Genomic DNA, 19,684 nt, shown 5'->3' on the forward strand with positions numbered 1-19,684 from the left:
TCAATGCCAGAGTAGTACTTACCTTTTACTTGGAAAGCACTTAACATTTAAACAAATTTTATAAATGGGAACTTTGAGCCACATCCGAACCTTAACTATGTAATATGAAAGTGCAAAAGGTGTGTGTGTGTGTGTGTGTGTGTGTGTCTGTGATTGTACAGATAATGTATCAGGGGCATAATGACTTTTTAAAAAGCATTCATCCAAAATTAGGGGTGAAATGGCTCAGTGATAAAGTCTGTCTAGCATTTGTGAGGCCCTGGGTTTAATCAGACCATCACAAAAAAAACAAAAATGAAAACATTTATCTTCTAACAAATTTAAAATCAACCAATAATGCTTCTATTATTAATGAATAAAAGACATTCTGTCATTTTGTCATTGATGACAAAGAACCCAGAAGAAACTAGTTGGTTCCAGTAAAATAATGAAATTCTGAAGATAAAAATTAACCTTGAAATTTATTTCAAATGCGATAACAATACACTTTTCATAGAAAGTCCAACTATAAATTTGTCTCTCTTTTACCTTTCCCATGTCTCTTCTGTCCTCCATAGTTAATTCCACAATGATTTTACTTCAATTTTTTTCACCAGATGATCTCAAAACAGTTCTTTCCTATTATAATTTCCTCTTTTTCCAATCCTAAGAACTCTACTCTTTTTACTACCCACTTGAATGATTTGCTCACTTACTGGATTTTCACATACATATCAAGGATTTAGAAAATTATATAAATGTTAACTTTAAGCCACATCTGAACTTTTACTATATAAATTTTAACTTTGTGTAACTTTGTTTCTCCAGTCTTGTAAGACAAAGTAAGACGTTTTCACTTGAATCTCTTTGGAAACCTTAAATTGTGTATAGCCATGTATCTTGCAATGATGTTTCAATGACAGGTCACATAAGGAACTGTGGTCCCTTAAGATTACATAGCCATGATGTAGTACCACTGTAGCCTTCTTAATGAATAAGTACACTCTATGATATTCAAACAATGCTGAAATCACCTCCAACCATGCATCTCGTATCTCGTTGTGAGCAATATGTGACTGGATCTGAAAGGGGTGACAGACATTCTTCCCAGTTCACCATCTTCTTAATTTAATGCATCATTATTATTGACTCTATTAGTCTCTGCTTTAAACATCCTTGAGACTGATTCATTGGTATTTCTTTCACCTCATGCCACATTAATAAGGAAGCCAACAACACGTACCAGCTGGACAATTTACTGGCTTTCTAGTTGATTTTCTATCCCAATTCTGTACTGCCACTTCCTTTCCCCTATCTTTTCTCACTGTTCATTCTCCAATTGCCAACTGCTTGTTTTCAAGTGTTTCTTAAAGATAAAATTCCAGGTTGCCCTTTTACTCAAGAGTTTTTGTTAACAGGCTGTTTTTGCATATCACATAAAATTCAGACTTTAATGCCTTTTATAAACCAATAGAACATATTAATTTCTTAGTTATCATTGATTTTCATGCTTTATTTTACCTAGGAAATCCACATATCCTGCACATTTTATTTATTATCCCTTCAGAATAGTTCTGCCTTTAAAAAAAATCAATTCTCTGTATTTCATATATGATTTTACCTTTATAACAAAACTACACTGCTCAGAAAACCATGATAATTTTGAACTTTAGTATCTTTGATTTCACAACCATTTGCCTTGCCTGTTCTATATTCGTTTGTATGTCATGTGTCACTTCATAAATATTCTTGAATGTCAGAATGTTACAAACAATTTTTCTTTTGTATTTGTACAATACCAACACAACACTAAAGACTATGCTGTTGACTAGATAAATTGTCAGTCTTGGTTAACACAAAGGCCACTGGTCTTCTTCTACGTTAACTTCAGTAAAGATCTTTTTAACTTACAGCCTGCCTCCCAAAGGATTATATATTAACAAGTTATGCCCACTTGTAAGTGCACCATACCAGGCAGCATGTACTGAAGGGGAACATGAAGTTAGCAAAGCTGAATGATTTCTCATATACAGAAAATGAACTATTTCCATATATAAGAGGTAGCAAGGAAAAAAATACATTGAATCACAGATTGTTTTATATAGCTAAATTTTTTTAATGGTGGCATTAGAACAAAATAAGCCTTTCAGAGTTCAATATTTAAAAGTTTGATAACCAGACGGTCATTACACATATGCTTGCTTAAGGAATTGTGTGGTACTTAACACAAAAAAGTTTTAAAAGTTAAAACATGAACTATTTGATGATCAATTTGCTAAGACAAAAAGACTTCAAAAATAATCCTATCTGAATTCTTGATACCTATTTTGTAGTCTATTTAACAAATTTTTCTTTAAAAAAGAAAATCAACTCACCAAGCACAGTACATATCTCCTTGTTGAAGCTGACGTGATAAAAATGCAGTACATAAAACAAGAGCACTTTTTTCATCACCTTCAGATTCTAAGTTACAGATCATTTCTAGTGCATCTTTGCAATCAACTTCTGAAATCTACAGAGAAAGGAAATAGAAACATGAAATAAAATGGCTTTCTATTAGGGGACACACACAAGTATGTATATACATTAAATATAAAATACACTTTAAATTTTTCATTAGGTATCTACAAATAATTTTCATTTACTCATATACTATCAAGTCATAATTGGTCATTACTAGGACAAAAATTGGGCTGTATTAAAAAAAATCTTTCCTCAGAGTTAGTAAAAACTAATGCAGCAATTCTGAGAGAGTATTAAACACAGGAAAATAGTTATTTTAAGAATTACTATGTTTAATAAACAAATAACTTAATTACAAGCACTTTTTAACTCATTAAGTCAGATCCATGATACTTAAAAAGAAACACTGCAATACTTTCACTTTTATTCACTGATCTAAATAAGCATTAGACCCAGTAAAAAGAGAGGGTTATACCAGATACAGACCAATAAACTTAGGGTCTATTCAGCTAAGAGAGGGGGATATAATACAAAACATTTTATAGTCATACTACTTTTAAAATAAGTTCACCTCATTTTCCTCTATATTTTCTATAAATTTCCAATATTTTGCTTTTCACATAAACTTCCTCCATTTCTAAGTTTTCCAACAGCCATACATATATACATATATATAATATATATACCTTAGACAAAGGCAACTTGCTTTGTTTAATGATACACTCCCATCTATAAACAATTAATACTACCTCATTACAATGATATGGACCTATGATCTCTACAGGCATTTGCTATAAGACAAGGGGTATGATGAACAGCATACAAGCCACAAATCATTGTGTTCTACAGAACAGAAAGATTAATACAGTTAGTATCAGATTCAGAGTGAAGACTGAAACTGTCTTGGTACATCTTGGTGCAGTGATCTTTCCAGTACTTCTCTGTCAATTTCTAACAGATCTTCATCTAGAAGCAATGCCATTTAATCAAAAAGAATATATACGTTTATACAATAAATATTTTAAAACAGCTACAATATTAAACACATTGTCAGACATTTAACATACATTATATAATTTTAACTTTCCCACTAGATATTTTCATTAGTATTTTATATGTAATGAATGTGGGGGTTAAAAGTTATACATAATTTGTGTAACTTAAAACAGTTAAAAGGTACTGCCATAAAACAAACCATGCCTAACTCACAAAGACCCAAGCTCTTGCCATTTCATCACATTATCTTTTATTAAAAGTTGTATTGGCTGAGGTTGTGGCTCAGTGGTAGAGTACTTAGGTAGCATGTGTGAGGTACTGGGTTCGAGTCTCAGCACTGCATATAAATAAATAACAGTTCATTGACAACTAAAAAATTTTTTAAAAAGGTTGTATTAACTTTATGATCTAATTATTTTTTGAAATTTGAAGCTTCCTTCATAGTCTACTATATCATGTACTATTGTCATTACTACTTTTGCAGGGCTGGGGGTTGAACTGAGGACCTTACATATGACAGGCAAATGCTCTGTCACTAAGCTGTACCCCCAAGGCCAAAAAGTTGTGTTAAACTTTAAACAGTTACCCTGATATATGTTAGTTAAGTCAACCCCCAAAAGTTTATATTTTTACTTTTTCATAAAATGTTAACAATAATAACTACTATTTATTAGTGCCAATTACTTCAGAAACAGCACTGCTATTCCATACAAGAGCTTGTGTGGAACAGGATGAGTTGTCCCTTATCCAGTTTAGATACCTGGTGTCCAGTTTGGAATCTGGAGTGTTTCAGATTTTGGATTTTTAGATATCTGCCTTGGAGTTAGGAATGAAATCTGAATATGGAATTTCTTTATGTATCATAAAAACGTTATACACATAGCCTGAAGGTAATTTTCTATAATATTTTTATAATAACCTGTGTTTGATCTGTCACATGATCAGGTGAGGAATTTTCCATTTATGTTAGTGTTCAAGAGTTATAACAGATTTTGGAGCATTTCAGATTTAGATTTTCTGATTAGGGATAACTATACTACTTTTAGAAAACAGGCTTAGGGGTTAAGTTACTTGCTCAAAGTTATACATTTAATGCCAAAGTCAAGTATTTCAACCCAGGTTTAGCTTCATGGTCTGTACACTTTCCCAAATTCTATATGGACAAGCATACTGAGGTCTTATATTGCTAAATATAGATTTATTTGTTCAGATTTAAAACAAATCCTTATTTCTTAAAAGTCTGATTTATTATGAATGATCAGTTCTATTGTTCTTCTCAAACCTAAGTAATTTCTGTTGGATGTTCAGGTGGCACCAAATGTGTATACTATTTATAAGAAAATTTTATTTCTCCAATGGAATTACCCTCATTAGCTTATTATACTATTTAAAAGTAGTGTGTGATCACCAATGTGTACTTATTTATGTGAACACGTACGTGTACATGTGTGTATATATAAAACCCCAAATGAAAAATTTGCCATATTCAAATACATAGAAAACTTCATTTTTTTTTGTAGCATACTAATGAAACAACTTTTACAGTACATTTGAGAGCATCTGCTTCCTTGATTTACCACAAGACCCTCTTGAAAATAATATGATAAAGATAATGGCAAGAATGATGAAACTATATTTAAACTAATGAATGGATGGATTTAAAATGATAAAAAGTAAAATATGGCCAGCAATAAACAAGAATTGTTTTAAAAAATCTAAGGCAGCACAATTCATGAATTGCCAATATATTAAACTATATAGGTAGGAACTATCCTGTATTGTTTTGGGAAATGGGCAAACTTTTAGATACCAGAAAATTTAGAACTCCAAATTAAATATTTAAAACCAATTAAAATAATCTATTTGTTATAAGACATACTATGCTCAACCTCTTTGTAATACAGAAAAATCATTTAAAAATATAAATACCTTTTATATTTAAAAATATAAATAATACCTTTTATAAATATGGCTATTTATAGAAGGTATTAAAAAATATAAAACACTTGGTAATATTTTATATATCCTTATCAAGTGTACTTTAAGATGTTTTGGTTCCAATCACATTTCAAGAATAGTTTTAAGACTATTTGATGTGCTTATCAAAACAAAATCATTTTCAGTATAGAAAAGAACAGTATCATAACTAAGAAAATGCAAATGAAACCATGAGTTATTATTTTTCAACTCTTGGGCTAGCAAATATTTAAAAGGCTAAAAATCTCTAGTGTTAGTAAAGAAAAAAAATGTCATAACAGTTCTTTTTTTAAGCATAAATTGTCATTATCTTTTTTTTTTTTTCCATCATACATTCAATTTACTGTTTTTTTATATTTGAGCATTACTTGAGTTAATAAACCATCCATATTTTTTTTTTTTGGCTTTTTTTTTTTATTTTTTTATTTTTTTTTATTATTTTTTTTTTATGTTTACATAGGGTAATGATGTTTATTATATTTTTCCCCTCCCCCCCACCCCTCCCACCTCATTATCTTTTTTGAATGACAGTTTGACCCTACTGATTTAAAATGCATAGATTTTTGGATCCAACAATTCCACTTCCAGGAATTTATCCTACCAGTATACTTCCAAAAAGGATGTAAGAATGTATGTACAACACAAGCTAAGTGTCCAGCGGTCTGGTTAAAGATACTACAAATCCATATGATAAGATTATGCATCCATGAGAAAGAATGAGGATGAAATGAAATGAGAAGATGTCAATGAAAAGGAGGAAAGTGTCTAGCAGCCAGGCCATGAGTACGTGGTCTTAAGTACATTAAAAAATATGTACATGCATAGGAAAATGTAAAAAAACAAAAACAAAACAAAACAAAACAAAAAAACCTCCCACGATACTTTATATATCAAATTTCAAACTTAATGATTATCTTGGGATGTGTTAAATGAGAAAATGATTAGAAAATTAGACCAAAAAAAAAAAAAAAAAAGGAAAAAATAGATGATTAAAGATAGAAAAGAGAAAAATTTACTTTTATGTTTATTTTAAAGATAAAAACCAACAGAAATATTGGATCTAAACTCAACAAAACACTGCCAACTTTACTTTTAAACTACCTATACTAAGCATTCAGACCAGAACTCTTTTCTTCCAGAGAAGCCAGATGAACACTCACTTCTCCCAGCCCCTCCCTTTGACATCTAGCTGCTACTTCTATCAAACTCAAAGGGTCCTTGGGAATAGTCAATCCCTCACCTACTGGATCACTTGCATGAGGATTCCTCAGAAGGACCTTCAATCCCTTCTAACAAAATCTGTCCCCTGAGGAACAGGTTCAAAAAAAACTCAAATGCTTACAAGACAGATTAAAAAACTCATGCTTATAGAACCAGTCAAAAGTAAAGCAAATGAATAATATGGAGAAGAAGGGAGAAAGGGAAGAGAGAACATATATGTGTAAGTATACCCATTCTAAAAGGGGCAATGTCTTTGGGCAACTGTTCTAAAGTGCAAAAATAATGGGCCTCAGAGACAGCCAATATTAATTCACTTACCTCACGAGGTACATTTAAGAGCAAGCTTCCAGTATTTGTAATGCAAACATAAAAGAGTAACCAAATAATCTTTAAGGAAAGGGGACTTTTAAGCAAGAAATTTATTCATACCCTAACCTGTTCTGCACTATCAAGCTTTTTTTTCCTGGATGAAATACTCAGTAACCTTAGCGATTTTGCTTCAGAACATGAAAACAATCTTAATTTACGTGCTTAACAAGAGAAGGGATTTAAAAACAAAAGTTCTTTCGAATGACATTAGAGGAAGCTATGGTCCTCACACAGAATTTCCTAAGTATCTCACAGAGCAGGTTGGGTTGCTGCTACTCAACTCTGGATAATTAAACCAAAGGGGAATTGAGGTTTAGTATTTCAAGATCTGATTATTCAGAGAGCTAGAAATACAAATTTTTACTTGAACTTACAAAATCACAGACTTCAACTTCAAAGTAAATCCAACAACCATCTGTTTGGATACTTTCCTACTAGAAGGTATGCTTCTTTAGGGCAGGGTCTATCCCTTACTCACCTTTACTCCCCAGTGCCTACAAAGCACACATTGTGTACTTAACAAAAATGATGCTACATACATTTCAAAGACTTTTTCAAGAAATTTTATGAATCTGTTTATTTGTCTAGTTACTTTGAACAAAAAAACCCTTCAATCTTCAATTTTGCTCTGATGTGTCTGTCTATCTATCGTTCATTCTTTCTTTCTTTGATGGTACTGGGGATCAAACCCAGGGTCTTACACATGCCAGGCAAGTGCTCTACCACTGAGCTGGATCCCCACCTGATGCACAGAAATTTAAAAAGCAAATTACCTGGAAAAATCATAAGAAAGAAAAAGAAAAATCATAAGAAAAAACAAATCCATAGAATAGTCAATGCCCAAACTAATAGAATAATATCCTAAAGAATACAGTTCTACTCCATCCAAACACTAGAAATTACCAAACATAGAACTCATCCCAGTATTCTCAATATCCTCACTACATCCAACATCCGTTCTTATTTTGATCCAAGCCTATTACCTGCTTCCTCACTTTCTCAAGTGAGGAAGAAAAATTTCAATTTTTCTCAAGAAAAACCATACATCCACTATATATTTATAATGTCTAACCTCACCCAGGCATTCAGTTTTCTGTTTGAGGTTATCTTACTTCTAAACTTTGATTATAATCTCTATGTCCTCAGGGGATCATACATGCTCTAATTGTCTTCTCTGCCACATACCTCAGCAGTACCCTTAATACATCTTAAGTCTATCCTACAATCCATTTTTTGTTCTCTCTCTACTGCTCTGGAGGCAACCAATATATCTATTAGAGATACAAGACATGTACACAATCAGAGCTCACAGAATACTGTTTAGTGTAGTATTTTTTTTCTTTATCTAAACTCTTTAAATACAAGTTGTTATACATCAACTTTTAATTCTCCTACTATACCTCCAACTTCGTTTTCAAGTTGTCTTTCAAAATGCAAAATTCCCATTTGGATAATGAGTCTACTCTCAGTTATAAAACATAAATAAATTAATATTGTGACCTATACCAAACTAAAATATAGGATCATGTCTCACAAAGAAAATATAAATTTTTACATTAAATATGCAAATAAAATATTTACTTTTAAAAAGATTACATCTCTTTATATATTATATATTCTATGTATAAAGAGAACTTATGATTTCTTTTAAGGAATACTTTCCCTGTTAAATTAGTCAGTTAAAAAGATCTGCAAGTATCCTGAAGCCAGATAAACCTGAACTTATGGTCGAAATACTGCCAAATATAAATATTCTACTAAACTATTAAGCTACACCATCTTTTTCTTAATTTAGCCAAAGCATTTAAAAGATCCACATTATTTCAAATAGAAGCTAGAGGCAATCGGTTTACATATAATTCTGAAAGTTGCTTCAAAGAAAGTTGCTACTACCAGGGAGTATACAACACAACAATAAGATAGACAAATAATGGTCCCTTAACTGTTTACAAGAAAGGGAAGTCAAAGACATCTATTCTAATTAAAAATTAATTTCTCCACTTCAAAAAATAATTACTAACAAAAAAATATACTCACCTCTTCGATTAACTTTTCATTTGGTGATGATGTGCAAAGACAGACAAGGTAAGTTTGCTTAAAACTACCTTTTGTACCAATCTCTGGATGGTCAGAACACAGCTTTGCTAGAGCAGTTGCTTGACTTAACTGATTTGTTTTGATTAGATGTTTAATTCTCATATCCAACAAGATGGGACCCTCAAAAGCTAAAAATTCATTCACTTTAAAAAACAAGACATAATAGATTATTAACATTTGATAATAATTCGTTTGCAATACAAATACTTTTAAGGAATATTTTTTGTAAGATAGAAACTAAAACTCTTTTTCTTGCGATTTTTCATTACTGCCAGTAAGGCTATCACAAAATACTTGACCTTATAAGCAAGAAGAGATTATACTGCTAACTTTTTAAAGTTGCATTCCATTTTTTTGCCCCTTGGTGTATCATTTGGAATGAGTTAAATAAACTTCTTCATGATAAAAATAATTGTGCATTAAATTCTAATAGCTGGTATTATTAAAATCATACTAAATTCTTCTTCCCATAGCAGTTATTCTTTAATAACCGAAGTTAGTATCCCTAAAATTTGTAATACTAGGGCATTACATAATTAGTCGGGCAATCACAAAGGATATTTGGATATTCTAAAAGAAGACATTCAACTAATATGTTGTTCAGTAATGATGATGTGCTTTTAATTTTACAATGATGAAATCTATCTTTTCTTAATAGATGTTCTAGAATGAATTTAAGTATTTTCAGAAAATAATAAGGAAAAGTTTGTCAAGAGACAAATCCCTTAAAACTTCAGTTTGTGTTATTTTTAAAATAACACAATTGATAAACCTCAATTGATAAACCTCAATATATGCCCGAGATTCACTTATGCATAATAGATTTCCATTCAAATCTGTGAATTTCCTAAAGTTTTCTTGGTTATCTACATATAAGAATTTTTATTTTTTCAATTTATGAAAGAGAATTTAAGTTTCAACAAGTATAAATTTTAAAAAATTTCCCTAAGTTTTCTTTACCAGGATGGAAATTATGTTGAAGTATTTATTTGGTGATGGCTAGTCTGAAATGTTTGGAAAGCTTTTTGCAATAAAACTTAAAATGCCCTATAAATAAAACACATTATTTTATCTTCCTGTGAACAGACCAGAAGATATCTCTAACAAATCATTTGCCAATTAACAGATGGAAAATGACAGATGATTTTTTCTTCTTTAAACATTCAGTACTCCTCTCTATTACCTTTATTTTTCTATCTAATTGTACTCCATTTTACTATGAAAAAAATTTTTGTATAAAGTACAATCTATAATCATGGCTCCTCAGTATTAAAACCATGAGCCTATGAGCAATTTAACACAGGATCTCAAATTTCATTTCTTTGAAGTCTAGAACTCTGTAAACATCTTCTACTCTTTTACATTAGACTAAACAAAACAATTTTAAAAACTCAACACAGACAAACCAAACACCTAAATTAATGGGGCCTCTAGCTATATATCTTATTGAAATAAGAAGCAATACTTTTATTTTTTAGAATCACATGATCCTATCAGAATAAGTATATTAAAAATATCTTTTACAATTGTTTCACTATTAAAGCAAAATCTGTGAAGATTTTAGATGAAAGATTTAAGAAAAACAACATTAAAGTATGGTTATTTTGGCAATGAATAAGCAATTGACTTTTTAAAACAAAACACAGCTTTAATTTCCTAATACAATTCTCTCAAAAGGAAACTCTACAGAGATGAAGTATGAGAATTATTTAAAATAATCTCATTAAAAAACTCATAATCAATCTGAAAGATCATGGCAAATAAATGTGAAAGGTGACAAGTATCTAACAAAAACTGATGGCATACAGTCTGTAAAAATCTCATACAGCAGCATATGTTAGACTGACAAATTGCACCTCATAATTTTTGTGCTAAACAATGAATTCAGACTATAATTAATATTAAACATTTCAATCACAATTTTTTTTTTTTTTTTTAACTGATGGGAAACCACTTCCACACTTAGGGCAAAATGAATTCCCAAGAAATACAAACTATTAGAGCAGAAGGGACTTTACAGATCATTTTGCCAGCTCCATCATTTGGCAGATGAGTAAACTGAGGCTCACAGAAGGCAAGTGACTTCCTAGAGTCTTAAGGCCATCTAATGACAGAACCAGAACCTGAATAATGGGTCTTTTGGCTTTATAAAATGTGGAACCAGAAAAAAATATTCTGACTACTGTGTTAAAGGTTCATTATAGCAGTAAAGAACTGTGAAACAGAATTAGCCTTTAAAGGGAAATAATTACATGTTCTAAAGCTCACAATTCAAACGAACCAAAAGATTACCACTCTAATACTCAAATCAGTCTCATTAAAAGCTCACTTCTCTCCCTCCCTTCTCTTCTTCTCCCTACTACTCCTTCACTGATTTTCTTTTTGCTATTCTTCTGCATCTTTCAACACACTCTCAAATCTAGGACACATTTTTTCCTTACAGTTCCTTTGCAACAAAGATTACCATTTTTAGTGCTTGCCAGACTTATGAAAAAGTTTTATGATCTTTATAGTTGAATAAATAGATGCATCAAATTGCACTCTTAATCTGCTTTTCCCACTCTCACCCCAGGTAATCAAAAAATATTTTTAATTTTATTCATGTGTGCCTTTCTATCTACTTTCTCTACATGTATGTGCTTCATGAGAAAAGCAGGTTTTACTATATTCAAGACTATCAAGAGGGCTGGATGACACAAAATGGCAACGTAAATACATGTAAAGTAAAAATAGCTTTTCCCCCATAAAATACCACTTTTATACACTAAATAAGAAAATATTAGTTTGTACATTAAAGCTCAACAATTAACTTTAAATACACTACAATTTATAAATTTTTGAGATAAATAAATCATTGCATGAACACTGTGTGCTATGTAACACAGCTCATCCTAGACTCTTGAATTCCCCCCCAAAACAAAGACAACTTACTCAGTGTACAGTTCCATGACCAGATTACATATAACTGCCTTTCTAGCAACTCTAGAAAGCATACAAAAATCTCTATACCACAGGATGTGTCACTTCTACATTCCAATCTACTTGGTTGTGTTTAAGTCACTAACTTAAGAACTGACTTAAAAATGCTCTCTTATGAATACATCAACCTATATATCCATCCCATTATCTAGTTCTGCCATTCTACTTGATATTCACTTTTCCTCTACTGCCCCCTCTCATTTTCTCTCCAGACCAAATCCCTAATCAGACCACCTAGTAGCTGTCTGCTAGTTTTCTGCATCAACTCTTCCCCCTCTACCACTTCTCCACTAGCACCCATAGTACTTAGATCAGTTTTTAAAGTACGTATTTGATTGTTTTCTCTTTTAAAAAAACATTTGAGTGGCTTTCCCTTGCTTTCAAAGGTAAATTTCCAAATTCTCACCATAGCCTATATGAATCTTCATCAACTATTCCTCTAAAAAAATATATAATTAGTACTTTCTCTTACAAACCATTTGGGAATCAGTTGAGAAAAGTAAATAAAAGGCTCCAAACTGGAAAGGAAAAAAGAAAATTGTCTCTTAGCAGATGACATGATCTTACAGGTAGAAATCCCTAAAGATTCTATTAAAAAAAAAAAAAAAAAAAAAAAAAAAAAAAAAACTACTAAAACTAACAAATTCAACAAAGTTGCAGAATATAGAAACATACAAAAATAAGGTGCACTTCTATATGCTAACAATGAAAAATCTGAAGTGTTCATTTACAATAGCATCAAAAATCATAAAATACTTAACAAACCTAACTATAACATGAAAGACTTATACAAAAAAGACTATAAAATGCTGCTAAAAGAAATTAAAGACAACATAAATAACTGGAAAGATAGTCTCTGTTCACAGATTGGAAGAATTAATAATGTTAAGATATCCATACTATCCAAAGAATCTACAGATTCAACACAATTCCTATTTATATCTCAACGGTAGTTTTTCATATTCAATCACAAGAAACCCCTCATAGCCAAAATTACTTGTCAAGGAACATCAAAGTTGAAGGTACCACATGTTCTGACTGCAAAATATAAATATGGAGTAATCAAAAAATGTAACACTGGTGTAAAAATATACATTGAGACCATTCAATAGAATAGAGACCAGAAAGAAACCCTAGCATATTTGTTCAAATGATCTTTGAGAAGACTGTTAAGACAATTCAGTGGAAAAAAAGAGAGTCTGTTCAATAAGTGGTGCTGGAAAAACTAGGTATCAAAAGATTGAAGTTCATTCAAGTGCACTAAAGACCTAAATGTTAAGACCCCAAACTGTAAAACTTGTAGAAGAAATCAGAGGAGATACTTTATGACATTTAACTAGACAATAATTTCTTGTCTAGTTAAATGTCAAAAGGCTTACTCAACAAAAGCAAAGATTAGAGAAGATCATGCTATGTGAAATAAGCCAAACCCAAAAAACCAAAGGCCGAATGTTTTCTCTGATATATGGATGGTAATTCACAATGGCGGGGGGGAACGCTAGAGAAGAATAAAGTTACTTTAGATTAGGTAGGAGGGAGTGAAGTGGGGGGAAGGGGCATAGGGGTAGGAAGGATACTAGAGTGAAACAGACATTATTACTTTACGTACACATATAACTGCATGACTGATGTGATCCTACAATATGTACAATCAGAAAAATAAGAAATTATACTCCATTTATGTATGATTTATTGAAATGCATAAATGTGTTCTGTCATGTATAACTAATTAGAACAATTTTAAAAATTTTTAAAAAGACAAATGGGATGATATCAAACAAACTTTCATGCAGTGAAGGACACAATGAACAGAATAACATGGCAGCCTATGATATGGGAGAAAACATTTGCAGATTATAAGATAGGTATTAATATCCAGAATATATAGAAAACTTTTGTAACTCAAAGAAAAAAAAATGATCAAAAATTATCTATGGACTTGAATAGGTATCTTCCAAAAAGATGATAAAAGATGGTTAACGAATCATCAAAGAACTACAAATCAAAAGCATAATAAGAAATCATCTTATACTCAATAGAATAGCAACTGTGAAAAAAAGTGTTCTTGAAGATGTGGAGAAACTGGAATTTTATGCAATGTTAATGGAATTGTAAAATGGTATAACCTCTACAGAAAACAGCAGAGCAGCTCCTCAAAAAAAATAAAAAACTTAACTACCATATAATCCATCTATCCCATTTTGGGGTATATGCCCAAAAGAATTGGTCTCAGAGATACCTGTATTCCCATGTTTATAGCTGCACTACTCTTGACAGCTAACAGGTGAAAACAATGCTTAGACAAGTTTTAAGTTTTAGAAATTTCCTTTGAAAGGCAAAAGGTTCTAAGGGTGGGAGGCTAGAGAGAACTGCAGGGTTCAAGGTTCGAGAAAGGATTAACAGAATTCAATTTATGCAACTACAAATTGTCCCAATACAGAAGTAGAGGGGAAAGTGCCTAAAAAATTCAATGTGACCATCAGAGGGAGTGCTAAGTTTATTTGCTTTGTGGTGCTGGGGACTGAACCCAAGGCCCTTGCACATGCTAGACAGGCATGCTACCACCTTTTCAAAATTTTATTTTGAGACAGGGTCTTGCTAAGTTGTCCAGGCTGGCCTCACACTTGGGAACCCCCACCTCTGCCTCCTCAAGAACTGGAATTAAAGGCATGTGCCACCACACCCAGTTGTAAGTTAATATTTTAGAATGACATATATGATAGAAGGAATAGCCGACTCAGGACCAAGGATCCACTTATGAGTGTCAGAGACCTGGTACTAATACATGTAAAATGTTAGTAAAGCTAAAACCTAAAAGCTAAATACCTGCCCACCAGAAATGCTGAGAATATTAAAACTACAGGTGGTGGTACTTGGGAAAGACCCACTCCTTAGGCTTATATACTCTTTATGGTGGCAGAGAACAGGAGAATTCTTCTCATTCTCAGTTTTAGATATAAAAGAACACAACAAACAACAAGTGGAAAGCGATGGGAAAAGTAATTTTCAAAATGAGGTTGATGGTACCTTTGCAAAACTGTAGAATGAGGAGATATAATCCTGGATAAAAGTTTTAAAATTAAGTATATTAAAAGGAGGAGAGGGAGAATGGAAATACTGGGATGTGATATTGGCTAAAATATACTGTTATACTGTGTGCACACACAAATATGTAACAAATGCCACTATTATGATTAACATAATACACCAATTTAAAAATATGGAAAAATAAGAAAAAAATTGCTTGTGACTGTTAAGAAAAATAAGTTACTAGTAAGAGCCAAGAGAGATTCATTAAACATAAATTAGGTTATACTTTTCACAGAAATTATCTTAAAACATCATAAACCAAAGATAAAATGGAAAACCATAAAACATTTAAGAAAAAAATAAAAGAAAAATCTATACGATGTTGAATTTGGTTGTGAACAAAATCATGATTTATAAAATCAAAATTGATAAATTGGATTTAATTAAAGTATAGGATTTCTGCTTTATAGGTCACTATTATGAGAAGGGACAAGCCAGAGTGAAAGAACAGATTTGCAAAACATATCTGAGTAGGACTGCATCCGAAATATACAAACAACTGTTAAAACTCAATAAGAAAACAACCCAATTAAAAAATAGGCAAAAGAGCTGAACATCTGCTTCACTAAAGATATACAGATGGCAAATATGAGTATGAAAAGATGTTTAATATAATTTATCATTAGAGAAACAGAAAATTAAAGCAATCTGCTACCACTATGTGTGTATAAGGATGGCTAAAAGACCAAGAAACAGACACTACCAAACACTGGTGAAGGTCTGGAGCAATAGGAATTATTCACTGCTGAGGAGGTTGGGACAGTTTAGGAGACTGGGATATGGGATAGCCTTGGGTGGAATACAGAATGTGACCAAAGAATCTAACTGTATTCCCTGTATGCAAAAAGTCTCATTGAAAGGGAAGAGAAAAATAAAATAATTTCTAATAAATTTAGAAATGAGAGGATTCTATACAAAACAGTACAGGCACTTTCAAAGATAGAGAGTTTCTTAGAAAGTTAAGTGCAGTCTTACCATACATAGTAACCCTACTGAAGTGAAAACTTAACATCCACAAAAAACTTGCAAGCAAATGTTTATAGCAGTTTTATTCATATCACCAAAAATATTAGCAAACAATATATCTTTTAATATGTGAATGGATAAACATTCCTACAATGAAATACCATTCCATATTAAAAACAGATGAATTATTAACCCATATAAAGATACAGATGAACGTTAAATGTATACTGCTAACTAGAAGAAGCCAGAATGAAAATGCAAAACTACAGAGATGGCAAATAAATTAGTTATTGTCAGATTTTGGGGGGTGGGATACTGGGGATTGAACTCAGGGACACTCAAACACTGAGTCACATCCCCAGCCCTATTTTGTATTTTATTTAGAGACAGGATCTCACTCAGTTGCTTAGCATCTCACTTTTGTTGAGGCTGGCTTTGAATTCAAGATCCTCCTGCCTTGGCCTCCCCGAGCTGCTGGGATGACAGGTGTGTGCCACTGCGCCTGGCTATTGTCAGATTTTTAAGAGAAGGTTGAATAGGTGAAACACAGTTGATATGGGTGGATGCATGATACTATGCATTTGTCAAAACCCATAGAACTTTAAAGTATAAAGGGGAATCTTAAGGTATACAAATGTTTAAACTTTAGGAGGTTGGGACAGCTCTGGATGGAATACAGACGAAAAAATCTAACTGTATTACAAATGTATGAAAAGTCTCACTGAAAGGATAAGAAAAATAAGATGTGGACCCAAATGATTTTAGAAATGAGTGGACTGTGCTTGAAAAAAGGAAAAGGAACTTTACAAAAGCACTGTATTCTAAATGACAAAACTGTTTCTCACAAGGGTACGAGTTATCAATTCTGAAATCACTCTTCTCGTACTCTAGGATTGAATGGATGACCAATGGAAGGAGAAGCCAGACTGAAAAGGCTTCCAATTACACGACCTTCTATTGCTGTTAGTGGTTAGAGATAAGCAAAGTGGGAAGGCTAGAATGATCCTTATGGTAATGGAGTGCAGTAGGAAACAACAGAATGAACTAAAATTTGATTCAACATAGGTAATAGCTGGTAACTCTACAAATATTTATAGATATGTATGTATACATGGTAGTACACAAACATATTTCTTTGATCTGTCCACTGAGAGAACCTAGAAGAAATGACACCAAAATAGAAAGAAATATACTCAGGTACCATATCTTGGTTTCTAATACCATTCTCCAAAAAAAGGAACCAGGGTTCCTTGGAAAAACGGCCAATTCTACAACTGAGTCAAGAAATGTGTAAGACAAGCCTGCAACATCTTACAATGACAGGAAGCTGGAAAATAATTATAACAAAAACCATGAAAATAGAGTTATGTCAATGGGATTCAGGAGTCAAATGAAGGAGCTCCCACTAGGGAAAGCTGAAATAACTTGAATGACGAAATAAAGTAGTTCAGGGTTATGACCAAACTATAAAATAAATTTCCATGACTCCATATTGTTATAAATAAATAATTGAGTAAATAAATAAATGTGTGTGGGGGAATCTGTGTGGAATTCTATTGATGTTGATATATACTACTCCCTTAAAAAGATGGAAGATAACTTCCCACCTTTAGGTGTGGGCTGACATAGTAACTTCCTTCAAAGGGCACAGCATGAAAGGCAGTGAGGAAGAGTAACTTACAGTGGAGAAATCTGACACGTACTACCTCACTAGGTAGTCAATGTTCACATCAATGGGGATAAGTCATGTTGATAATATGTACCCTTGACATAATGTGAAGACAATGGCACTTTACCTCTGTGGTCTTTCTTCCCAAACCCCAGTCTAATCATAAGAACAATATCAGACAAATCCCAACTGAGGGACACTCTACAAAATACCTGACCAGTACTCCTCAAAACTGTCAAGGCCATCAAAAACAAGGAAAGTCTGAAAAACTGTCACAGCCAAGAGGAGCCTAAGGAGACATGACGACTAAATGTAATGTGGAATCCTGGATGGATCCTGGAACAGAAAAAGGACATTATATAAAAAATAAGGAAATATGGATAGTAAGGACTTAAATTAATAAATATCAATATTGGTTTATTAATTGTGACAAATGTACCATACTAATGTAAGGTATTAAATAGTGGAAACTGGGTGTAGGTTATATAGGAAATGATTTATAATTATTTTGCAACTCTAAATCTATTCTAAAATAAAAGGGTAAATAAAAATAATAAATTAGGTCAAACTAACTTCCATATTAAACATTTTTACTTAAGAGAACTTAATCAAATACTGGTTATGGTCTTTCTGCAAATGTTTATTTAAAAAAAAAAAAAGCAGCACTTACGGGCTAGATGTAAGAAAAAACAGGTACATTTGATAAAATAGTAGTTAAAGGGTAAAAGGAATGAAAGAAAGTGAGAGAATTCTATAAGTATCCAAGAGCCTATTTCTGGATATGACCTTTTTATGGTTATAATCAAAGACGTGGATGCCAAGAGGGTGTAAGTAGTAAGGTTGCTAATAAAAGGAAATTGGGAAGGACAAAAACCTTGAATAACAAACAGGATTCAAAAGAATCTTGACAAACTGGAGAGACAAAATGGATAAAATATAGTAAAACTTAACAGAAAAAGTAAACTTGTGTACTAAAGGTAAACAAATAAAAATAAAATTAAAATGTGAGAAATATGATTTAACAGTAGTATTTGTTTAAAAAAATATTGTGTATGTGATTTTAGTAACCTCTTTGAGTTGTGAGAATAACATGGTTACCCAAATGGTAATGTTGTCTAACTTAAGTTTAAATAGGATGAAGGGAGTGAGGTATCACTGATATAAAGCTCACCAAATCATATTTAAAATACAGAGTAAGTGCTGAGAATTACACATTAAAGAAAATAAAAAACATAAAACGTACTTGAAGATAAGAAAACATGACTGTAGGTTTAAAATCATGCCACATCAGGAAGGTTTTCAGTCTACATTAAAAAAGATAACTAGGCATGTATGATGGTAGTCCCCAAATTGATCAATATGATTTTATTTTTCAGTGATGCCTTTTTAAAAAGGAGTTAAAATTGGGTAGGAAATAACTGAGTACTAATACCTTTTCAATTCAGAGACTATGACTACAGAAAGACACGTTAAGTAAACAAAAAATTTCTCAGATATTCAAAACCATCTACTTGACTTATATTGGTTTAATTATTAGTTACCTCATTTAAGGAATGCTAAAACATTAAAGTAAAACCAGCATCTTTAATTTTGAGTCCTACCTACTCACACTTTTCCAAACTAAAGAGCATTTTCTTAGTTTAGATGGAATTTAGCAAGTCCAAATTTAAACAATTAAAAAAACTGAATTAAAACCAAAAGGATTAAGTGGATTATCCAATGTTCAAATACTACCTCAAAACATCAACGGTTTCACTAGTAACAAACTATAAGCACAAGCTTTATAGGCAGACTCATTATTCTGTCAACTCAGGGGTGCTTAACCACTGAGCAACATCCCCAGCCCTTTTATGTTTTTTAATTTTGAGACAGGGTCTC

At 31.9% G+C, this 19,684-nt stretch overlaps 1 protein-coding gene across 1 annotated transcript in view; it reads right to left on the reverse strand.

The window, feature by feature from the left end:
* Znf292 (zinc finger protein 292) overlaps positions 1-19,684 on the reverse strand; it is a 77,047-nt gene that overhangs the window by 11,627 nt on the left and 45,736 nt on the right. Inside the window, 2 exon segments of the mRNA XM_047557956.1 lie at positions 2,355-2,491; positions 9,043-9,245. Of these exon segments, the coding sequence (XP_047413912.1) occupies positions 2,355-2,491; positions 9,043-9,245 (340 nt within the window).

Source organism: Sciurus carolinensis, chromosome 7 (assembly GCF_902686445.1).
Source record: "Sciurus carolinensis chromosome 7, mSciCar1.2, whole genome shotgun sequence".
NCBI classification, from domain to species: domain Eukaryota; kingdom Metazoa; phylum Chordata; class Mammalia; order Rodentia; family Sciuridae; genus Sciurus; species Sciurus carolinensis.